The 26,355-nt window shown below is 33.1% G+C and overlaps 4 protein-coding genes across 4 annotated transcripts in view; 1 reads left to right on the top strand and 3 right to left on the bottom strand.

Moving 5' to 3' along the window:
• Nucleotides 1–26,355, top strand: part of LOC134234595 (elongation of very long chain fatty acids protein 7-like) — a 216,358-nt gene that overhangs the window by 167,525 nt on the left and 22,478 nt on the right. The gene's annotated exons all lie outside the window — the stretch shown is intronic.
• Nucleotides 391–2,808, bottom strand: LOC134234583 (uncharacterized). The gene is made up of 3 exons (XM_062716661.1): nucleotides 2,783–2,808; nucleotides 1,249–2,426; nucleotides 391–1,214 (listed from the first exon to the last, which is right to left on the bottom strand). Exons 1-3 carry the CDS (start codon nucleotides 2,806–2,808, stop codon nucleotides 391–393), a joined length of 2,028 nt encoding a protein of 675 aa, XP_062572645.1.
• LOC134234596 (uncharacterized) lies at nucleotides 15,412–16,413 on the bottom strand. The gene has a single exon (XM_062716671.1). The coding sequence runs from the start codon at nucleotides 16,201–16,203 to the stop codon at nucleotides 15,412–15,414; it is 792 nt and encodes a 263-aa protein (XP_062572655.1). The 5' UTR covers nucleotides 16,204–16,413.
• LOC134234584 (uncharacterized) lies at nucleotides 21,749–24,478 on the bottom strand. The gene is made up of 2 exons (XM_062716662.1): nucleotides 24,432–24,478; nucleotides 21,749–23,765 (listed from the first exon to the last, which is right to left on the bottom strand). The coding sequence occupies exons 1-2, from the start codon at nucleotides 24,476–24,478 to the stop codon at nucleotides 21,749–21,751; spliced, it is 2,064 nt and encodes a 687-aa protein (XP_062572646.1).

The following is a 26,355-nucleotide window of genomic DNA, read 5'->3' on the forward strand; positions in this document are numbered from 1 at the left end:
TCATTTAAAATTCTTTTTCTCAAGAAAAACAAGGCAACAATTTATTTTTTCATGTTTACCCAATGATACCGACTTTCCCATGGATATCAATTTTTTTTAATATCCTACTGCTGTGATGTCACCAAACATTTCATGACAGAATTTGTTTTTTTATAAAAGAGTGTTTTATATGGACGCTCTTATACAGAATATATATAACTCTTAAATATATTGTAAAGATATTGAATGCTATAATTCTCTTGACTTCTAGTAGTTTTTCATTTAAGACTATTCAATATTAGCTTTATAATACATATATTATAAACAGACAGAAATGAAAATAGGAAATCAGATGAGGATAATTTGTTATTGATAATCTCGATTTGGTGAACTCCTAAAAATATCTTACACTTAAGTTATTAAGGAATTCCATTGACAAACGTCCTGTATTCTCATTTCTGTAGCTAGTTGTATGTTGTTTAATGGTTCTTGTCTGAGAGATTGTTGGTATGAATATAGAGCAGCCTGGAGGTTCCCTGTCGCCTGTTGACAGATCCCCAGAATCTGCCATGATATGTCTCTGTAACGTAAATCTATAAATTGCCCCTGATCATAGTGAACTAGGGTCTGTAGATCATCAAGAGCTTTTTGTGCTCTCATTGTGTCTACGTGTCTGTAGCACAAGATCTCTAGCATGTATAATAGTACAAAGGGTGGGAAATATAATATACCACAGCCATTCTGTAGAGCACACTGTTGTTCTGCTAAGAATTCACTGATGTAATGGATTCTATGGTCAAGTAGGATACCCCATGCTACGGCCTGTCTCATTTTTGTAGACCAGGACTGTCCCCCTACAGCCTCAGTATACATCTCTGTATCTACATTACCCATATACATCACATACGACTGAGATAACTTGACCTTGATCATCTCTATAATAGAAAACGTTTCTATGTGTCTAAGTGTTTTGTAATAATACATCGCTATGTGCAGCATGTCAGTAATACAACCAAACTTGGCTGCTAATTTCAGCATGTAACAGGAGGTTTTGTCAGCTCTGTACCTCAGTTTGTTTTTATGTTTGTAAGTTTCCATGTGTAATATAAAAGCAGTGTTCTGAAGAGCAAAAGCTGCATGTCTCTGTAGCCTAAGAACTTGATACTGTGTCAGGAGGGGTAAACCTATCATCTGCTCTATTGTATATAAATATCTAATGCAGCTTTGTATGTCCAGTTCGTTTTTTTTTTATAAGTAGTATTGCATCATATAGACATCTATCAAACTCAGCCTCAGAAATCACAAAATGTTCATCTGTACAGATGGAGAGGCCGGGGTCATGAAGTACATTTATGATTTGGAGGAAAGTCATAATATAAGATCTAATGGAGGGACTGTTTAGCAGAAATGTCAAACCCGTCTTATACAACCCATACAATCTCTTAAATAGTTGATGTTGTGCTTCACCATGAATTTTGCTCAGAAAGATGTTGTTTTCTGGAATGAAAAAGTTAGGACAAACTCCCTCATACACCCATTTGAGGATAAGTTTAAAACAGACCCAGAAACCTCCCAGGAAATTTTGTGGACACCAGCGAGGTATTGTATTTTGTTGAACCACCCAGAAAGCTGCTGTCTTCATGTGATAGGAACACAGTAATTTATCATCATCACCTACTCCATTGTTAATTATTTCTGTCAAGAACAATTTAAGCAAGCCATAAGTTAAATATTGACAGTGGTTCATGGCAAAGACAAGTTTTTGTTCTGCGAGAGAGAAAGAAATTCTCCATTCAAGGTCTTCATGATTTCCTAGCTTATGTCCAATTGCTACAAAGTGACATCCATTTTTAACTATATCATCAACAACACGAGGCTGAGGCCATGAGTGACACCTGTCTATCAATGAGGAGGCAGATGAAGGCCAAAAGTCACTAACAAAACAGACGGCATTATCAAAATCTGTTTCTCCAATTGTTCTACTGGCACAGGGTCCGTGTTGAGTATAGTTTACAGAACACGCCATCTGTCTGTACTTAGAACTAGATATATAATGTCTGTTTTTCATTCTTACACAACTCCCCTGGATGTCTCTGTACATGCTTGGTGACAGTAAATATAACAAAGTAAATCCTGGTGGACTATCAGAACAGTCACAGAGGATCAGTGTTTGTCTGTGTGTATTGTAATACTGAGACTGAGAAAAGTCCCAGATCACACGGTGATTATTTCTCCAAAACATATAGTCTAAATCTGATCCTTTCAGTCGGAATCCCTCTCTTTGACTTCCACTAAACATTGCACTGAACCCATCACTTCTCATTTGATTTTCCACCATCTCACTGATATCCAACACATCTCTCCTCATGGCCACAAGTTGTAAAGTCCCCACTTTATGACACAGTCCTACAAACACTGTCTCTGATATTTGTTGTAAGGCCAACTTTCTAAAAATGATTAAAGGGGAATTTATTCTCTTGTATTATAATTATGTCATGTCTGTAAATCAATAATATAATTTATTTTCTGTTTTACAAACATTCTAGACTGTGCAAAGTTTCTATTTGAATAAAATAAAAATATTCATGAATCACGAAATAAATAGTTGATTAACTAAATCATTAATGTTTCAAAAAAAGATATATAATTTTCTAAATTTTTAATTACATGTTATTGTTTTCTTAACAAATGTTTCAATTAGAACAATGGCGAAAGAAAAATGCAAAGAAAAATGAAAAAAAAAGTGCACTGTTTCAGATAATCTAGGCATTATTAATTATTTATTCCTGTCATTACAACTTACATTTTTGTGCTTCTTATGGAGTCCATTTTGAAAAATTTCAGGTGCTATACAAAATAGAGAAAACCTTCCATTCATCTACTTTCAGTTTATAGTTTTCGAGGAACAAGTCTATAGGTTCAATATAATGATTGGTTATGATACAAGTAATAGACACATGTGGCAAATATACCACGAACTCTTCAACAAAATGTAATTTTTGAGCAGTACCTTCCTTATCTATGTCACTACTAATTATAAAGTAGACCAGTCAAAAATGTTAGATTTACTGTTGTTGATTGGTAATGAGAGGTTTAATTTTGGGTATCAAATATGATGAAATATAGATATTTGATATCTTGAAGTTGTATTGGAAATGTCTAAGAAATCAGAACTGTTATATAACCTTTTTTTATAGTTAGAGAGAGGATTTATTGGGAATATCTTACCAATCAGAAGTGTTATATATCACCTGGTGTTGACTGGTAGTGAGTGATTTTACTGAGAATATCAAAGAACCCATAAGAACTGTTACATGTTATGTTTTTGATTGGTAGAGAACGGTTTTACTGAGATTATCTAACAAATCATGACTCTTTCATATCTCGAACTTTTATTGTTTTTGGGTTTGGACAGGATTCTGCCGTGATTATTTTTTTTATTGAGTGTTCTAAAGATTGTGATCGGGGAACCAGAAATTTCTGGGACAAGTTTAAAATATCAAGCTTAGATGTGCTGAATGTTAACAAATATATATAAAATAGTTATAGGCTATACCATTTTTTCCTTCGATACTTCTAGAATTTTAAATTGTTATTTATTACAAATGCCCCTCTAAAGTGTTCTTTTAATTCTTGATTTATTGATTATTGCTGTTTTACGCCAAGTCGGCCATAGTTCGGCGTCATTGAAACTAACTTATAAATAAGCTTTCAATTATTTTTCATGAACTTGGAATTAATTTGGAATAATACCTGTTGTTTGTCTGAAGTTGATTTTTGATGCATGTACAGTTTACACAACTTTATAGCTGAACTGTTGTTTTTCAATATAAAGACATACATTCTCTATAATCTCAATATTTTTCTCTCTGTCATGTACAGTATTAAATAAAGAAAATAAATTTAAAGAATCTGCATAATAGATTTGGAAAATAATATTAGATGGATAGTTTATAATTTTTTGTTTGTTATCTATCCTTATTGAAGTCTTTATCTTTATCAATCAAAAGTAAAATGGACCCTTCCTTGGAAGGAATTGGTAATCATTGTTATTCAAAACAAAAATAATTTAAATTTTAATGAAGTAGAAGTCCAATAAAATGAAAAATTTAGTATTCCAGATAGATTTTATTATTGTTGTACAAAATTTAAGCTGCAAACACGCATCATGTGACAAAATTTATTTTTATGATGATCAGTGCTTACCTTACGTGTTTAATGAAAAGATATAATTTTGATAATGCTATTGGATCTGTATTATATTTTTTGCATAAAGAAATCCCTTTTTTACAAAAGATTTTGTTGTTTTTGCATAAACAAAATCTTTCAATCAATTTCAGGGATATTTGTCAACGTAAATTGTCTCATTTTCTGCAATACATTTAATTGTGAAATGCTGCTTTAGACCTCAGCGGATTCTGGAGATAAAACAAGTAACTTTCAAGCTGAAAAGTCCATTGAAACAATACAAAGCGTGAACAGAGCAAGCAAGCATCCCTAAAAGCATTATAAGTAGTATTGCTTTTCATGGAAATCGAGGGATCCGGAATTCATGCGTGGAATGTTGATATTATATTTATAACAATGTCAAAATCAACATCGAGAAAGATCAAGGTTCACCTTCGGCCTTTTTTGACCCTGTTAATTTCTGAAAAATTAGAACTGCCAATTTTTATTTAAAAATGTGTTGAATTTCACTTGGACCCTTCATATTTAATAAAAATGACAGCACCCGACCCAATGACAAATTGCATTTGCTGACAAGGTCATTGTATCGACCATAGAACTTACGAAATGATGACTTTAAACGAGACTGTTGATATTCTTGTTTCATCAACTTGCTTGTCAATAATTTACCTCGTTTTAGAAATTGTTCATACGTAGAGCATGCTCTTGAGTATCGAATCAACTGAGATATATATGCTCCGTATGCAGATGATGAAGGTATATTGCTGCATAAGTAAGGGAATTGACGCTAGAAAAGTTACAATTATCATATAGCTTGGTTGTTACATTACCATTAGTGTCTTTTTCAAGTAAAATATCCAAGTATGAAACAGAATTGTCGGACTCTTTGGTATCTTTTATTTAAAGCTCACCAGGATATATCGAATCGACGTAGGAATGGAAATTACCATTATTAATTGACAATACGTCGTCGATGAAGGCCACAGCAAGTGCTATCCTCTTTTCACGTATAAGATTTTGCATAAATTCTGCTTCATAAGAATATAAAAATAAGTCTGCTAATAACGAAGCATAATTTGTACCCATGGGTATTCCAATAAATTGTTGGAATACCTGGTTTCCAAAAACCACATAGATATTGTCAATCAGAAACTCAAGCATCTTCTTGATGTCAACTTCAGAGTACTTATGTGTGCAATCAGAATCTGTTTTATCAAAATAACTTTGCGAATGACCAATGACGAGGTAAGTAAATTGACCAGTTCCATTTTTATTGTAGAAGCAGCTGTCAATGATATCAAAAATCCTGGATTTTAATTTGTCGTGGGGAATTGTTGTGTATAAGTTTGAAAAGTCGTAAGTTTTTATTCTATTGATTTTTGTGAAGTCTTGTGATTTCAAATTGTCCGAAAGTTCTTTAGAATGTTTTAGTATCCACATCTGCTTCACACCATTTCTTGAATACATAGTTGCACAGTACTCTTGAAGATTTCTCTTCCCTACTGTCAATATCTTAGTGTGGAGTAAAGAAAGAGGTTTGATTAAACATTTACTGGTACCTGCAATGTATCTTTGTAAGGATTTTTTTGAAGTTTCGGAATCCAATATATATAAGGTAGTTCAAATTTATTTTGGCTCTGTGGCATATTAAAAGTATATAAAAAAACTGAGAAGTGAGCATGAAGAATTTCTTCCTTAGAAAGGGAAGTATGGGTATAAGTATGATTACCACTTGTAGAATTAAATCCAAGTTCTTCTAGAATGCAATTTATATAATGAGTCTTACAAACGAAGACAATGTTGTTACCTACTTTGTCGACAGGAGCTAGTACATACTAATCGTGTAATCTATCTAATAGACCCTTTTCCTGTGACATATTTTGCCTAGGAGTTATTCCCCTTAGCCGCCATCTTGTAGGGCAAAGTAGTGAATTTACCTATTTGAGCAACCAATTTTAAACATGCATGCAAGAAATATATGGGGGAAAATATTCACAATCTTATAATCATGAATTAATAAAGACTTTAACAAAAGTATATTCATAAGAATAATAGCATTATCTTTACCTCAGTAACCAGTATAACAAATTGAAATTGGTTGAATATTGAAGGGATCTGGGAATGTTGCCCTACAATAAGGCGGCTAAGGGGAATAACTCCTAGACAAAATATGTCATAGGAAAAGGGTCTATTCTTTTTTCACTTCTGGTTCATTGAACACAGAAGGATAGATGGTTTTCATATTGCCCGTCAATCTTTAATATGTGACTTTAACATGGATCTGGTACATTTAATCCATTCTGACAAGCTGTCGACGTCTTCTTTTTTCATATCTGACCCATCTTCTGGCGTAATTTTCAACAGAATTCCTAATATTTATATTATTCTGACACCAGTTGAAGAATCGGGGTTCCCTTTATTTATGACCTTTTTAAACACCTAATTCATTAAACAATTTTTTGGATCGCGGGGTGGGCTCATATTTTAATAAACAATTTGCATATTTAAAGCTATATATGGCATATCTGAGCTAAAAAAAATAATAATACGAGATTACATGTAAGTATAAATGATATGAATTATTTACTTTTAAATCAAAGTTTTTTACTTATCTAACTTGAATAACCTCTCGTTTTTATATTTTGATTGACTTTACACTTTTTTGTTTTAAGTGGAGTGAATAAATGAATCTGTAAATACTTTTAACTTTTGATATTCTTGAAATGCGATTGATTTAAATTTTATAATTTACATAAAAGTCCTATCTTTATATAAAGTAGTAAAACAATAACAAAGAAGATTTTTAATTTTGGTTGTCTAAACTTGTTAAAACTACGTCAAAAATAGATTAATTGGAATTTGATGTATCTTATCAAAGGAATATTTGAAAGTCACAAGTTGGTAAATTATATCAAAGACCAGTTATATCATGCTTGATAGTATTGAAGAGATTGCTCAAAATCTCTGGAAGGACTGAGTTTGTAAAGATTGATCAGTCCTTAGTACCAAAAGGAAGTTGTAAATTGTCTAAAGATTGTTTTACTTTCAAATTCTTAGTGGGACGACCATTTCAGTCTTCCTGCCACTTTGAAGAAAATAAACATCTGATTTGGAACGCCAATGTCTACCTCAACCCCCACCCCCATCCCTCTACGACGTTATCGAATAATTGGAAGTCTTTACCATTTTCCCATATACTCACATTAAACCATGGCATATATTTTAATCACTACAAAACATACACGACATGCCTTAATATAGAATTAATATATTTTTTAAAGCCATCTATTATGAATGTCAAAATAATGATCTATGAAATGAAGGATTTGGAGATAACGAACAGTATTCAATATCAAAGTCCATAAAACAATACAAAATAGAAACAAAACGTAGACATTCAAAACATTAATTTACTAAATTAAATAAAAATTTAGTACCCTAAATATATATATATATATATACATATATCAAATACAAAATATATACACTTCGTCAAGATACAATTCCTCATAATATATACAATTAAGTACATGTAATAGGTTTTAGGAATTACAATCACTGAATTATGAATAGAGTGTTCAAATACAGACACATTTTAACAATAACAGTACAATATACAATATTGAACTCTTATTATGCTTAAATGATTGTACGACAGCTGATAATGTAATTTTCCACATTACGCTTAAATGTTCGTAGAGATTGAGAGAATCTAATGTGTTGGGGAAGTTTATTCCATAGATGTACACCTGAATATTGAAAAGAGGTCTTGAATAATTTTGTACGAAATTTTGATAATCTAAGATCATAATTAGTTTCAGATCGCAGGTTATAAGAAGTTGAAGACTGAAATTCATAAATTACGAAGATATTCGGGAGTCATTCCACTGAAAATTTTGTATAATGATATGTATTTGTATAGATCAAACAGTTCATAAACTGTTAACTGTTAAGTTTCGCAAACAGTTGTTTAGAAGAAGAATCAGGTCACTTTGAACTGTGTGTACTTTCATGGTGTCTACATGTCTGCAACACAAGATCTCTACCAAGGAAATGGTATAAAGGGTGGGACAAAAATTCAGGGAATCAATTCCTCGATGATATTGATTCCATTTTCAAGTCTGATATCCCATTCTACAGTCTGTCTTATTTTTGTAAACTTGGACTGCCCCCCATACAGCATCAATATACATACTTAGACCTACAATATTGAACATCAAATAAATTTTAAATTTGATTTGCTTTAAGAATATACTGCATACTGCATTAATTTCAGCATGTGACAGGACATTTTTTCAGCTCTGTACCTCAGTTTGTTCCTAAGTGTAAATATAGGTTTCTATCAAAATCATAGAAATCAGAGTATGTTCTTCTGTATAGATGGAGAGTCTGGGGTTATGTAGGATATTTATAATATAAAGCATACAGGAGGGACTGTCTAGAAGTAAATCAAAACACTTCTCAAACAATCCACAAATTCTATTTAATAATTGATATATTCTGACGCCCTGGACTTTACTCATTAACATACTTTAATTTGGAATGAAAAATTGGACAGACCCCTCATACAACCATTTGAGGATGAGTTAAAAACAGACCCAGAAACACACTAGAAGATTTTTTTCAACACCAGTGAGGTATTGAATTTTACAAATCAACCTAAACCCGCAGTCCTTATGTGATAGGAACACAATTAAAATCATCATTATGTAGTCTATATTGGTTTTAATATTGTAAGTTTAGAAAAGACAAAGAAAGAAATTCTCCATTTGTGGCCTTCATGTCTTCTAATCATATGTTCTATTACTACAGAGTGGCATCCAGTTTTTACTATATCATAGAAAACTAAACACCACACTTTTCCCATCACCTGTTTTCATTTGATTGTCTACCATATCATTATTGTCCTTTACATCTTTACTCATGGCCACCAGTTGTGAGGACCCTACTTTATGACACAGTCTCACAAATACTGATTCTTTTATATGTTGTAGGGATTGCTTACTGTCAATGTTTTATGGGAATTTTATATTTCTGTATTACATGAATGTCACTTTTGTTAATCAGTAGTATAGTATACATTTATAGACTGAGTTCGAGTGCAAAATGCGTTTTGTCGGATCAAAGAACCAAACTGTTTGCTCTAGGCCTTTATACCTTTCATCTTATTTTTTGTCATGCGTGTATTTTGTAATGTCGTCCGTGATGTAACATTAAGTCAGTAATCTTTGAACGCCAACGAATGAAAATGAGATAAAGATCCATCTATTCTGAAACGTAGGCGGTTGAACATCTCATAGCGATCCAACATCGATTTTATATGCTCACTCAACATAATATTGAAATAATTTTTCGTATATTATGTATAGGAACAAAAATTTTGAATGTATTACAATTATCAGTAATGAATACAAATCAATTCTAAATTATTGTTTTTTTAGCAAATAAATGAAATATAAGTGTAAATTGTTTTGTATCAGATATTTAGCTATTTAATCGTTTAAAAGGTTAAATTATATTCAAAGATATCAGTCATGAGTTCCGAGCATATATAAAAATGTGTACCCTTCTACAGGGAAATAGTTGCATCTCAATTTGATTAAAAAATTCTGTACATGGTCGTTAAACAATATACAAACAAATAAACGTAATGTCCGTTATTCTAGGAAAAAATAAGATTCTTATGAATTTCATACATCTTGCAGGCCTCAATAAATTACCAGGTGATTTCAGTAAAATAAAAATGAAACGGTTCCTTTTACAAACTTTGTATCTATCTTTTTTTTACATTCATTTGTAATGAGAAAATAAATGTTTACCAACTTTTTTTGGAGACTGGGATGGAAGGATGGAAGGATAGGAGATAGAAGAAAAGAGGAAACGACTGTATTCTGATTTATTTAAAGAGTACTTGCAGGGAAAAAAAAAACAAAAAAGAGATACATAGGAAATGTTTTGTAGTTTTATTTGGAAAATATCTATACACACTATTGTACATGCTGAAACAATCTGTCTCACTTGTGAAATAACTTCCGTATCCAAAATACAAAAAAATTCCATTTTCTGTTAATTACATTTTCCTGGTTTATGCTCTGCCGACATCATCAATATTTAGGTCTATGTTGGAATATTTCCTTAAATAAATGTTTCTTTAAGTGCATATTCAGACTGAAAAATCGAATCACAGAGTTTAGAGAATATTATGTCTTTTCAAAGCAATATAATTACATTTAACATGTGACACAAATTCTCGATGAGCATTAAACAGGTCAAGCAATATTTGATTATGCAGTAAAATATGCTTGTAGCTGAATGAATTCTTTCTCACAGATCAAAATCCTTACAAATACTTCAAAATAACTGTTCTTTTTATGAAACTATAAAAAAAATCAACTTCAGTGGATTAACTGTAAAATATTTCGGATGATTGTTTTTGAATATTCATGAAAATATGACATAATAGATACATGTATAGATATTTCTGCATTGCAGTTAAAAGATATGTAAGGCCTTTATTTCATAATCTTAATAATTTTAAATCGTTTACTGAAACTTCATGAAACATTGATTTTCTAATGCCATTAATTCAATTCTGAGTTTAAGTAGTTAAATGCTAGTTATGCTACTTTAATCTTTTTGCCTGCTGATGATGATCTTGGAAATACTGTATATAACGAAGAATATTGATACTAGCTGGATGCGGAGGCTGAATATTTTGCCTATGTTGGTTCATTTAACAAAATTAGGTCCTTGCAATGCATTTGGTTAGCTCATTTCACTTTTAAAAAATCTCATAACTTTAATCTTGTATTGCCAAATATGGTGAGCTTTTTTATCAAACCAAAATTTCCTTTAAAAAAGAAACGATGGATGACGACTACACAGAAGATAATTGATGAAGAAGAGGATTGGGGACAAGATAAATCTGTAGTGTCGAAAAGAAGACCACCATTTTTTTTATTCTTTGTGTGCATCTTCAATAGTCGAGGACTTGAAGATATTTAAGAAAATCACTAAAACTGATTTAGGAATAAGAGGGTAATTCAAAATTGAATATTTTTCAAACATTACGAAGATATACATAACAGATGTTTGAGGAACGCATCGTCAGACCTTAACTTGAAGACATTTCTTGGGTTGGTAGTAGCAAAATTGATAGAAAATATTTTTAGGCTCTGCAATACAATCTTTACATGTACGCAGGAAAATTACGAGTGATCAGAATGAAATGGGCCATTTAGTATTCAGACATGGTCGGAAGGTACATATTGTACATCTGCATAAACTTAAGCTCATTTTTTTTCCTGTTTCGAGTTGTTTTCTCTATGATAAACACTACAAAAGTACATCTTGTAACTTTCTTGGTAATACTTATGATATGTATATTTCTCTTTTGAAGTACTACTGAAAAGTCAATTATGTTCTTATTCAACAAGTTCAACCGAACATAAATTATTTATAAATTCATAAGTCCAACACATGTTTAGGAACGGCATCGCCTGCGTCTGTGCAACAGACATTTATTACACATAAATGTTACAAATTAAATATTCTTCTTTGAAACAACATTCTACAAAATAAAAAACAAAAATATTAAATCATATCAGATATATATATTATAAAGTAGTGTGGGTGGGCGGGGACTAACTAAGCGCAGCGAAACCTCGAATAACTTCTAATTCTTAATACCTGGACACAGGTAAACTACCTGTTCCGCACGATTTCATTTGAACTCATTTGAACTCATATCAATCGTTAAAATCCAATCAAATCTTAGATACTATAAATACTTCCTAAACACGTAAACAAACAACACCACGTGTTTTCGATACCAATTATAAATATATTTATGTTCTAATTCACCAGTTCAACCGAACATAAATTATTTATAAATTCAAAACTCCAACACATGTTTAGGAACGGCATCGCCTGCGTCTGTGCAACAGACTTCGACCAATAAATACAGAAGCAAAAACCCACACTTTATATACCCAAATTTTTCGTAACTGACAGTAGCTGTCTAAGATTTTCTGACACATATCCATCTTTAGCAGTCTCAGATTTCCACCGGCCATGTTTTTTAAATAGTCTATCACAAACACCATGGTTGGCCGCTGCAGTAGCCCCGCCAGCGCGAAGACTATGCAGACCAAACTCAGTTCTATCTAAACCCAATAATGCGAGTGCATCCAGAAGAATCTCTCTAGCCCTTGTATATGACAAGCACTTTTCTCCTCTTAATATGTATGTGTTAGAATTTTTACAGTAAGTGATAGATCTAAACAAATATTCATTAGATTGGTCGTTAATGTTTGCTAGACTGAGATATCTTCTGGTCATTCTCACAGGACATGTAATTTCATTCGTACATGACACAACTACATTGCTCCCCTCTTTATAACGATCTGTTTTGCTTTTCTGAATAGTAAGAGTCATAAAAACATATATCTGATCTTTTCAAATGAACAAGTTCTGTAAATCTTAAAAAACCAGCATAACTTAATAAGCAACATATTCTAATATCTAACAAAGATCACAATTCACCTCCGTAAAGAGCACACAATTGTTTCAGTATATTGGAGGTAATAGGTTCTTTTTTATTTATCAACTGTTTCCCGATAGTTCTATGGCATCCCTCTCTGGCTGAAATAGTAAGTTCGGATGAACAGGGATTAGGAAATCCAGCCAATATATGCGCCCACCTAATTGCATAAAAAGCCTCGTCAATTGTCCCTGCACTGCTACATGTATTACTGAGACTTGTTAAGTATAACGATACATGGAAATCCGTTGAAGGAAGATATGAAATATCATGTGTAAAACACCACTTACGAAATTTATTGAAGGCATATCCGTACGTTTTTCTTGTGTTTTCAGCCTTGGAATTCATGATTAAATCCGGAAGTTTCTTTGCCAGCGATTGTAAGGAGGGATGAGAGGTTCTCCATAACGAAATCCAATTTCCAGTTTTGAAAACATCTGCAAAACTAAAATAAAATTCATATTACCGACCATGCTTGGAAACCCAAGCCTTGTCGCAGTAGACCTTGTCGATAAGCAGGACCTTGTCTTTCCATTCCTGACCATGCTAGCTTAAAAAGAAATGCATTCTAAGTAAGGGCCATGTCAATCTAATAATAAAACTTGACATTGCCATAAACTTGGCCTTGTCATAATAAACACAAAATAAATTCAAACATTAATATGTACACAGACCATGCCTTATAAGGCCATGTCTATCAGACTCCGCTGAGTCTTACAGCTAATACTCTGGAATTAAAGCTGTCCGAGCCAAACAGGCTGTTCAAATTTTTGCCATGCATAAAAATATTCTGATATGGAGAAAATTCCAAAACATAAAATACACACTGTTTAGACTTCATATTTTCATCAAACAGTAACGTCCAAAATGCTGCAGACGGCCATTTTGGAACAATTAATGTACCCACACATTTACACGCTATTACATGTTTTATAGCTTTACTCACAAGACAAATAGGTGGTACTAACCAATTATTTTCAAAACACCAGTTTTGGGTAAAAGCATCAACTGCTTCAGTCTCCGGGTACCAAAAATGGGAGTTAAACCTCGTTAACTTTGTGTTATATACACTTGCAAATCTATCAACAGTATGAGGACCCCACATTTGGTCAACAAAACTAAAAAACTCTTGAGTTGTTTGCCAATCTTCATAATCGACTAAATTAGACAAATTATCTGCTTTTGTGTTTTCGTTTCTAGGTATCCAACAAATTTTCAACGAAATAGAATTTTCAACATATTTAGAAAAAATGTTTAAAGCTAAATCTTGTAATTGTAATTTAGTGCTACCTCGTTGTACAATTTTTACACAATTTTGATTGTCAGTATGCCAAAGGAAACTCTTTCCAATAAATGAACTGGCAAATGACTCTAAAGCTAACTGTATAGCTTTAAGTTCTCTCCACGTGGAGCTCATAACAGATTCATTCAATGACCAAGTTTTATGAAAAACCTTTTCGTCAGCTTCTACAGTATATGCACCAGCTGCAACGTCACTGGCATCTGAAAACACAAGCGTTATTGGTAACGAGTCTTTAACTAACAGTTTCTGATTCAACTTATCAAGATTTTCCTTCCAGAACTGCAACTCTTATTTTACTGCTTCTGGAAATAAAAAACTGATTAAACAATCCCAATGACTCCTGCTCTCTATAGCTAAATAAATGTGTCTGGTCATCAAACTTGTTACATTACCAACAACTGGTGACATGGAAATAACTTTCCCAGCCGCTTTTGCGAGATCTCGAGCTGTAAAGTTAGGAAATCTATCAATAAGAAATTCTATCGAGTTCTGCGCATCAGAAAGTCGTCTTTCAGGTATACGTAGAGAAAATACACTGGTATCCCATACCAACCCTAACCACTCCAAACACTGGAGAGGCTGAAAAATAGACTTTTCAATATTAATTAGCAAACCTGCTTTTTCTAAAGTCTCGAACTAAATTTGATGCTTTAACACACGTTTGTAAATCTTTACCAAAACCAAGACCGTCGTCCAGATACAAAACAATGTCAATTCCGCAGCTTCTCCAGTACTTCACGATGGGTCTTAGACACTTGGTAAAAATATAAGGTGCAGAAGTTAGACCAAAAGGTAAAACATTGAAACAATAAAACTTATCTTTCCAACTGAATGAAAGGAAAGTAATCTGACTTTTACGAATATCTATGTGGTGATAGCCTGACTTTAGATCAAATTTAAACAGAAAACAATCTTTATTGAAAAAATCCAAAGCAATACGCCGGTCTTCAAACTTTACTTTTCTTTTGTCTAAAAAATAATTCAATTGACTCAAATCCAGAATAAGTCTCTTTTTACCAGACCCTTTATTTTCTGCAACACTTAGTGGACTGACCACATGTGGCTGAAAAGGAACCTCTTGTACGCAGCCGCTCTCAAGAAGATATCTGAAACAGACTGATCAACAAAATGTTGGTTTTTTATTGCAGATTTGTTATTATTCAGTCTCATGCCTGGTGGTACTGTAACAAAAGGAATAACATAACCATTTTTGATAGTATCTAATATGAACTCATTAGTGCTTATGGACTTCCAAAGCTCAAAATGTTTGCGTAAACTGCCTTTCACCCCTTTACCAATATCAGGTAAATTTTCAAAATAATTTACTTGCTGTACAAATGATTCGAACTGATCAGTAAAATTAGATTCATCAACGAAATATACATACTGATTCTCATAATCACTGCGTTGACGAGCTTGTGCTTGAGTTGTTGGTTCTGGCTGGTACAGTGCATGTGGATTTCCAATGGCCGAGCTTATGGCAGTTGTAGCACATGTCGTATGGAGAGGCCTCCTTACGCTTGTAGGGACGAAAATTACGGCCAGAACCACCAGACCTACCATCAGGTAGCGAGGTTGTTGCAGAACCAGACTTGGAGTATGGCTGAAAACGGCGTTTTTCCTTGATAGCTCGTAATGCTCGGTTTTCAGCTTGAAGTAGACGTTTTTTGTCCTCAGAGTCGGACGCCAAATCATCACTTTCATACTCACGGACTGTCGACCACCCGGCCGGAGATTTATCGGCGATCCTGATGAGCTTGTTACGTTTAGTGACCTTGGAAATGAGCTCTGTAACGATGCTCAATGTGGAAGAATCTGAAATGCGCTTTTTAAGTTTATTCAAATCACCCAATATTTCAGTATTAAAGTTAAACTGAATTTTGTTCCCTTCACTCTTGAATTTTACAGAGACCTCTTTTTTAATGGTTTTTGTTAAATTTTCGATGTCGTTACCCGTGGAGAGTTCCTCTTTGAGAGTATCTAGTTTGTTGTCCAGGTATGACTTGAACAGGTTGAATGTATCGGCCAAGTCCGCACTTACACGGGGGCTAGAATGTCCAGAGGTCTCCGCAGAATTAGCCGTCTTGCGAGTGGTTTTCCGTTCACCAGCGGTTTCTTGTAGTAGAGTTTCGTCTAGAGACTCATCTTCCTCCCGGTATTGGGCCAAGAAATCTGTTTTTTGCCGAGACATCTATTCGACTTCTTACTTGTTACACTAAGCGCAGCGAAACCTCGAATAACTTCTAATTCTTAATACCTGGACACAGGTAAACTACCTGTTCCGCACGATTTCATTTGAACCCATATCAATCGTTAAAATCCAATCAAATCTTAGATACTATAAATACTTCCTAAACACGTAAACAAACAACACCACGTGTTTCCGATACCAATTATAAATATATATGTCAACTTGCATGTCAATCGCATCATCTCGGGTCTTTCCGTCAGAGATCGGAAAAACAACCTCGAATGTATTAACATCGCCGGATGTTAAAAAATTATACATTTCCTGTTTAGTCAAATGTAGGATAGGGGGAGTTAGAAGTCCCTTCTATAATATATTTTAGGTAATATCATTACACTGAAAAAAGTTAAACTCCATATTCCACAGATATAAGGTCTCCATGCATTTATTTCCAAGATCATGAAAAAGGAGGGTTGTCATGGCGGCTACCATATACATTCGAGGTCGTTTTTCCGCTAGTCGGAAAGGCCCTAGAAGTTGCGATTGCTTGATTGTATATAATTGGCGTATAAATACACTTAAAAAAAGATGCTTTGTTTTATTGTTTACAAAGTAATTAGATATGATAGATCTTTTTACAAACATAATAAAATTTGAATTATTTTCGAATCAAGAGCAAGTCATAATAGAGCAAAGCTGTCCACTATCAAGGAGGCCTAGCGAGACTGAGAACCCATCTTCCGTAAACAGCCTATCTGAATCACGTCGAGAAATCGACAAAGCCACAAAAAATCCATCATCGTAACATCGTCCCTCAGTCATTACCTTCCGATTTCGTAAGCATCTCAACTTCCTCTGATATTTTAACATCCACATAAATAGGTTTTATGACCAACTCCCATTTCATCAATTGCAACAATGCATTCAATATGGCGGCGAAGAAGTGATCTAGCGCCTATACATGTGCTAATGTTTCGACAACCTAAATCTAGATCTCATATTTAACGAGGCCCGATCTAGTTGAAAATTACGAAAACGGAATGATAAAAATTTTTAATTTTTGGAAATATTTTTGTATGTATTATGCTTAGAAAAATTAGAATGAAATTTTATTACCTTGCCTTTATTGTAGTCAAATGGGGGCACTGTCAAGATATGGACCATTTTTTGTAATTTTATACACAATTACATAGTAAAACTCTCCAATTAACAAAGAAATTGACAATTTAAAAAAAAATACATGATGAAATGTTTTGTTTTTCACATATATCATGCAATTGTCTTTCTTCTTATAAAAAATGAAAAGAAAATTGAAGGTATCCTTTATTGCAGTCAGAAGGGAGCGTATCAAAGCACAAAATTAGGACTTATTTTATGCAACTAGATATGAAATAAGTCGCCATGGGTGTACAGAACATCAACAAACGATTGCAATACTGTATTAGTTTCTAAAAAAAATAAATAATTCTTACACTTTGAAATAATTTTCTCTTTTTTCCTTCACACGCGACGTTTTTATACGTAGAATAAAAAGGGGGAGGGGGTAAAAAGCAACAAATGACGAATTTTACTAATATCATGTAATATATAGAAAAATAAAATATTTCGGGGCTGCATTTAAATGATTCATAGACTGATTGTTTTGAAATCAAGCTTATCCATGCATATTTAAGTCCTCAATAAATAAGGTTATGTATAAACACTTCAACATGTTCAGGGAGGAAGACTAAAATCGTTTACTTTTGGTTGCAGAGTTTGTTTTTTTAACTCATAAATTGAAATAAAACAAGGAAAAATTTATGAATATGTACCAAGAAATTGATAACTCAAAATAAATCATGTTCCAAAGTTGTTTATCAATTTTAAAAAAAATATTTTAAATAAAACATGTAAATAATAGAAATACCAGCTTTCAACATGCACAGTCTATAGAGTTACCAGGTATGCAAGATCAGCGAAACATTTTGGCGCAATTTGACGTCATTTTAATTGTGACGTTATTGTGTTCAACTGTACCTGCAGTCAAGGGTACTGTGACGTGCCTGAGTTGACGCTGCGTTAAAACGTATGCACAGTCCAACTAGATCGGGCCTCGTTAATTTAAGTTAAGATTGTTGTAATCATAATTTAAAATTATTTTGATCTTTATTTCATAAATATCAATATTTGGCTACAGTAACTAAACAATAATTAACTTTGTTTCGTGTTTTATGGGACTATAGTAAAATTTGATGTCATGTGGCAGGGCAATAAAAGAAAACAGTCAATACCTGAAATGAGACGTAGAATATTTTTTAATCCAGAGTGAATTAGTGAGGTTCAGATAGTTTTTTGAATTCTTTTGACCTGAAAGCTGACGATAACTACAGAATTTTGATTAAAGGTTGGGAATTTGTCATTACATAATATAAGATGATGGTTTGTTGAGGAAAAGTGTTGGATTCTTATGAAGTTCAATTCAGACAATACCTGTACATCTGTAGTATTGCCTAAACAGACAAAAAGATTGTCGGTGTAATGCAGAACATGATTGCTCCGTTCTGTATTGTTTAAAGTTTATAAATGGTCATCTAAGAACAAAGCTATATATGATAAACGTGATGACTTTAACTTTTCTATCGTCAACTTCCCTCACTTATGCAGCAACAATCCTTTATCACCTGCATACGCAGTGTATATATCTTAGTTGATTCGATACACAAGAGCATATTCTACGTATGAAAAATTTCTAAAACGAGGTAAATTATTGACAAAGAAGGTGACGAAACAAACAGCAGGAGTCTCGTTTAAAGTTATCACTTCGTAAGTTCTATACTCGATACAATGACCTTGTCAGCAAATAAAATATATCAGTTAAATACGGACTGACGTATTTCATACTAATTGTTAGTTTTTTATTTATACATTGAATTGATGAAGGATTTTTCGTTATTTCCCGATCACGACAAGGAACACACGGCGGGCGTGACCGGTCAGCAGGGGATGCTCACTCCTCCATGGCACCCGATCCCACCTCTGATGTTTCGGGGGTCCGTGTTTTGTTTGCTCCTATTTTGCATTGTTTTGTGGACTTTGATATTGAATTCTGTTCGTTATCTCCATATGCCTTTAACTTAAAACAGTAGCACGATCTTACCTCATGTAAACTAACATCGTGGCTATGTACTAGATTTTACCTTTCCTCGCTTCTCATCACTTCCCATTTTACCGTTGTATTATTGAGCGGCAAATTTGAACTCATGAAAAGCAACACATTTTTACATCCACATTTGTTTAATTATTTCAAAATATTACAGATTTTTACTCTTAGCGACCAGATATGAGTGCAAGTAATACAACGATGTTTAATTCATGAATTAAGACATCGTTGTATTACTTGCACTCACAATGTTTCCTCATGAGCAACCCATTTTAGAAAAATACTGTAAATTGGCAAAAAATTGCGATGGTTTTAATGTCGCTTTGTTCGCGATTTTTCTTCTATCTTTCAGTATGGTGGCATATTTCTTCCCAATACATGCAAGATAAATTATGTAAACATGCAACGTAATTATGTAAACATGCAAAGTATTTATGTCCACAAGCAAGTTAAATCCTTCACTACCGTGCTGGTCAATTTGACCGATGGTGCGTTAAACACGACTTCTCGAAAATAAGATCTCCGTATTTATATAATGTTAGCATAAAGTAATATAAACTATATATCACCTTTACGTTATTTGTTTTCTTTTAAACTATCTAAAAAGTTTATGGCGAAAAAAGTTCAGTTGAACTTATGCCCATTTGGTATTGATATACTCTGAAACATCTGAGGCTTCATAGTCGATAGGCCCGAGAATATCAATTAATAACACCAGATATAACACTTTCTTGTGCTTCAAGTGTCATTCAAATCGAAATGAGCCTTCATTATAATCGATTACTTCAGTATGTTCTACAAATGATATTACACTAAACTACCAATTCCACCAAATATTATAGCTAGATAATGTACTGAACTTTTCTTTTTCATTGTGATGCCATAATTAGATGTGCACAAGAAAGTCGCTCAAATCATATAAATTGCGTATCCAGCTTTAACGGTGTCAGCAAACCCACGACCTACGTTAAGAATGTATTCACGTTCAAATGAAAACAAAATGTACTAATGACTCATCAGAATGGAGGTCTGGTACAATCACTATATTTACCTACTTAGCTTTATTTACCTACCTGAGGTAGCTTTACTTAGCTACCAAATCAATTTATTTGTATAAAAAAGCATTTTCTTAGTATGTGCAGAAAATATCATTTTGATGAAGTGATCATATTCAACTTTGAACTCATATCTGAAAACAATTTATGAAAAAGCACTCTTGATTGATTGCAGTCTTTTTCTGCGCAATTCCAATCAAAGTTCTGAAATTTTTAGGGCTATATAACAGTTAAAACAGTTACTCTTTGACAGAAATGAAAAGAAAGTCCAGTTCTATTTAACATATTTATAGATCGGTAATCATTCATGACCTTGACCCCATAAGTTCAAAAGTGTCAAGTTCAATAATTAATTCAATAATGTCCTTTAAATTATTTTGCTTGAGATCTTTCTAACAAATCATGGAATATACAAAGGTGTCAAGAAGGAGCAATACAAATATACAATGTATATAGCCAAAAAATTTAAAATGTTACTTAGCAACCACTTAAAAGTCATTAGAAAAATATTTGAACTAAAATGGTGCAGAGATATTGCAGTTCTGATACCCTCTTGAGAGTATATGCAGAAATTTCTATTTTAGCATCCATTTTGTGAAATTTTAATAGGAATATTGAAAAGTGTTGGAAAAAATTGATGAAATTCTTGCACTTATTTGACCTCTGACCTCCTAAAAATAGTACTTATGAGGTCAATCCTGGAAACAATATATCTGATGTATATTCCTGTTAATTTAATTACCTCATATCTGACTTTGATATATGCTGGAATACAGAATGAGTAAAAAACGAAAATTGCTGCCCGAAAATTTTTTTACTATACATGGACAGTCCCGAACAAAAAGAGTACTCTTTTGTGATGGAGACATCAAAGCGATGTGTATTACATCACAATTGATATGTACAGCTTTGCCAAAACATTTCACATTTGCATCTTACTAGTACACAAATTACCAAAGTTAAAAAGAATTTATAACTAGATGTTAAAGCATGGTCTTTTTTTACTGAAAGACAAGACTTTTTTCAGATAATCATAATTTTTTATTGATAAAGAAATCTTAATCATTTCTTATCTACTTAAGACACCTCCTGAAGAAACTTTTTTAACTTTACGTTCTAATTAACTTTAACACATAAGAGTTTCTACCTCATTTAAGTAAATCGTAGGAAAGTTAGGTTAAAAAATACGTAACTTAAATGTTTTCTTAATTTGAGAATATATTCAAAAGTTTTATGAATTCCGGCCAATGTCATTAAATTGAAAATATGAAATTAGAAGAAATATGTAAATGAGCAAAATCATACAAGGAGAACTCCTACACATGTCTGAAAATTTGTTGATTACGGGTTTCAATCAACAAACTTCCTGTATTCTCTTTGTTGTAGCTGTTTGTATATTGTGGTATGGTTCTTGTCTGAGAGATTGTTGATATGAGTATAGAGCAGACTGGAGGTTTCCTGTCACCTGTTGACAGATTCCCAGAATCTGCCACGATATGTCTTTGTATGATGTAGGTATAAGGTGTCCGTCATCATAGTGAACTAGGGTCTGAAGATCATCTAGAGCTGTTTGTACTCTCATTGTGTCTACTTGTCTGTAGCACAAAATTTCTAGCATGTATAACAGTACAAACGGTGGTACAAATAATATAGACATGTCATTCTGAAGAGCAGACTGTTGTTCTGGTATCAATTCATTTATGTAATGGATTTCATCGTCAAGTCTGATATACCTTGCGACAGCATTTCTCATTTTTATAGACCAGGACTGCCCGCCTACAGCCTCAGTGTACATCTCTGTATCTACGTTACTCATATACATCACATATGGCTGTGCTAATTTGACCTTAATCATCTCTATAATAGATAAAACCTCAATAAATTTAAGTGTCCTGTAATGATACAAGGCTACGTACAGCATGTCAGTAATATAACCAAACTTCGCTGCTAATTTCAGCATATGACAGGAGATTTTGTCAGCTCTATACCTCAGTTTATTTTTATGTGTGTAAGTTTCCATTTGTAACATAAAAGCACTGTTCTGAAGGACAGTAGCTGTTAATTTCTGAAGCATCATTACTTCATAATGTGTAAAGAGGGAAAAACCTATTATCTGTTCTATTGAATGTAGATATCTCATACACCTTTGTATGTCCGATTGATAACAAACTGTGTCTTGTTCGTCTATTTCGACTTTGAATAGGTTTTTATCAAACTCAGCTTCAGAAATCAGAGTATGCTCATCTGTATAGATGGAGAGTCTGGGGTTATGAAGGAGATTTAAAAGATAAGATCTTACTGAAGAACTGTGTAGTATCAGGAATGCTAAACCCTTTTCATATAACCCACAAAGTCTATCAAATAATTGATTTTGTTTGTCACCATAGATTTTACTAAGAAACATGTTGTTATCTGGAATGAAAAAGTTAGGACAGACCCCCTCATACACCCATTTGAGGATGAGTTTAAAACAGGCCCAGAAACCCCCAAGAAGATTATTGGGACACCAATGACACAATATCTTTTGTTGAATCACCCAGAAAACTGATGTCTTCATGTGATAGGAACACAGTAATTTATCATAATCACTGAGTCCATTGTTAATTATTTCTGTTAAGAACAATTTAAGCAAGCCATAAGTTAAGAATTGACAGTGGCTCATTGCACACACTAGTTTTTGTTCTGCCACAGAGAATGAAATTCTCCATTCATGATCGTCATAACTTCCTAGCTTATTTCCAACTGCTACAAAGTGGCATCCATGTTTTACTATATTATCAACAATATGAGCCGGGGGCCATGAGTGACATCTGTCTATCCATGAGGAGGCAGATGGAGGCCAAAAGTCGCAAGCAAAACAGTGGGCTTGATCATATTCTGTTGTTCCGAGTGTTCCACTGACACAGGGTCCATGTTGAGTGGAGAGAAGTGATAATGAACACATGATCTGTCTGTACTTAGAACTAGATACAAAATTTCTGTTGTTCATTCTAACACAGGCTCTCTGAATCTCCCTGTCCATGCTTGATGCTAGTAAATATAACAAAGTAAATCCTGGTGGACTATGAGAAGAGTCACAGAGGATAAGTGTTTTTCTGTGTGTGTTGTAATACCGAGACTGAGAAAATTCCCAGATTACACAGTGATCATTTGGCCACGACATAATGTCTAAATCTGATGTTTTCAATCTAAATCCTTCTTTGTGACTTCCACTCACCATTACACTTTCCTCACCTTTTGTTTTCACTTGATTTTCCACCATATCTTTGATGTTTTCCACATCTCTCCTCATGGCCTCTAGTTGGGGGGTTCCCACTTCCTGACAAAGTCCCACATAGACTGACTCTGATATACGTTGTATAGCTGTTTCACTGACAATGATTTACCGTAAATTTATATTCTGGTATATACCTTAAGTTAACATCAATGGCGAGTAAATTTACCTACATGTGTATGTTTTATTTGAAATTCTGTATTCTAATTTAAAAATCACATATATAAAGCATTACAGAAAATCCCATCGCATCTACTTTCGTTTTATAGTACCGTAACACCTGTCTCGATTATATCCTCCTCAAAGGATTTTGCAAAAACTTTTGTAAAAATTTTAATCCATACCCAATATAAAAAAAATTGTCAACAGGAAAATCGCTTTTCAAAAATTGTGAATAAAAATACTGTTAAGCAAAATTATTTTTCAAATATATATTTTCTTCCTTAATCATTACACTATCTTCAAAGATTACGCAACGGGCAATAACTCATTTTAATGTAACTGCATTCAGCATTTTCTTCTTCATAATTCAATCAAATTTATAAACAGGTTATTTTGTTGGAACGTTCAACGTATTTGAACCAGTTGTAAATTATTTTTATGATACAATTTACCAAATTTTTACAATTTTACATGCCGTAAAATACTTTATAATTATGATACTCTCAGACAACAGATTTTTAGGTTATTTGCCGAACATGACAAGGAGCACACGGCGGGTGTGATCGGTTGGCAGGGGATAGTTCAAAACACCTGATCCCACCTCTCAAGTTGCAGAGGTCCGTGTTTGCACTGCTCCTGCTTTGTCATTGTTTTATGGACTTTTGATCTTAAGTACTGTTTGTTATCTCCATATCTTTCAGTACAAGAGTCCTTTCATAAGGTAGATCTATAGATATATTTCAGAAAGAGCATATGGACCAAGATCGAAGTGCTAGGTCGTTGTGCTTTTCTGTAAAGTCGAAATCATCGTTACAAACAAAGATACAAGTGGTTTACAGTAAATGTACAACCAAGCCTCTTTCTTTACTCCTCATTAAGATATGAACAGTAGTGAAGAAGAAACGTCAAGAGTACTTAATATATAATATTGTTTATCTTATATTCAAAAAGTGGTGTTTATCAGATGTGGATACTTAAAAATTCCAAGGTATTTTAGGACAATTTGAAATCACACGATTTCATTAAAATCTACAGCTTAAAACGCACGATTTTTCAACGCTATAAACAACCATTCCCTACGACAAATTAAAGTCCAGGTTTTTCGATATAATTGACAGCTGCTTTTTTAATATAAACATGATAAACGGAAATCGTTATTTTGCTTACCTTGAAAAGGTCATATGAAAATTTAGCTTCTTAAACAATATTCTTATTGTACATTCTTTTAATGTTGTCATATTTATGTTTCTTGTACATGTGTAATGGTTGGAGCCATGGGTATGAGCCTGGATAGCCCAGTCGGTAGTGCATTTAACTTGTGATGGATTGCGAATGAAAAAGTCTTAAGAGGGACATTAAAAAACAAACAAACAAAGCAAAAAACAACTGAAAACCTACCTACTTAATTTTTCAAAAAAAAAAAAAAAAACTTTGGAGTTATAAAATTGAGTTCATTCAAAGTTTAGAATTATTCCTGATTTTCAGCAATATATTTCTCATAGAGAGATCTAGGCGTTAAGAAAATCAAGGTATCAAATTCTTGAAATATACTTAATAAGACTTACTGCAGGCGGGTAATAAAACACCAAGGCATATGTGTATGCAAAACATATTGGAAACTGAAATGGCAATGAAACCAAACTTAGATAATCAAACCTAGATAAGATTGTTCCATGACAATAATCAATGTCTTCTACTTTTGGTATATATGTTTCACTCATATTTGTATATGTTGTCTGCAAAATATTAACTTAAAATACAAAATTTCATGTCAATAACATTTTTAAGCCCTGCCCATGGCCTCGTCATTTAATACACTTTTGACTGACAATAACTAATACCAGAAGCTATAACTCATGTTATAATGGAGCTTTTGTTTATTTTTAGATGCTGAAAGTCTGTTGGATGTTTTATTTTTCTAAATTTATTGAACTTTTTGACACAGTAAGTTCTGTTCTAACTTCAGCTTGTACTTCTAGAAGATTTGCTATCATACCAGATTGATTTTACAACAACAGAATGAAAAACAACAACTCAGTATCTGAATATAAAACTGAAACAATATTTTTTAGGTTTTCTTTGTGATGAGGAAGAAGTTTAACCAGGCCTCATTTTTACATGTTTTTCACCATGGAATTATGCCCTTCTCCTAGTGGTTTGGAGTCAAATTTGTAGAAGATAATTCTGTAAATTTATCCTTCTCTATAACTATTGTGCATAAGAATCAATTTTGAATTTGTTTGGGTCACAGAAAATTGTCCTTGATCTCAAGTATTTGTTATTGATCTCAGGTATTTGTCCTTAAAATCATTTATCTTTGAATTTGGTACCTTTACCTGATCTTGTGTGTTATGATTTTTAGGTGGGTTTGGCACCTTCCACTCGATGCTGAATTCCTTTATACACCTTGTGATGTACACTTACTATGGTATGGCAGCCCTGGGTCCTCAGTACCAGAAATATCTCTGGTGAAAAAATACATGACACCTATGCAGATAGTAAGTGGGTCAGAATCAATTCTAAGT

The sequence above is a fragment of the Saccostrea cucullata genome, unplaced genomic scaffold (genome assembly GCF_032062105.1).
Source record: "Saccostrea cucullata isolate Sc308-1 unplaced genomic scaffold, CSIRO_AGI_Scuc_v1 ctg571, whole genome shotgun sequence".
Lineage (NCBI taxonomy): Eukaryota > Metazoa > Mollusca > Bivalvia > Ostreida > Ostreidae > Saccostrea > Saccostrea cuccullata.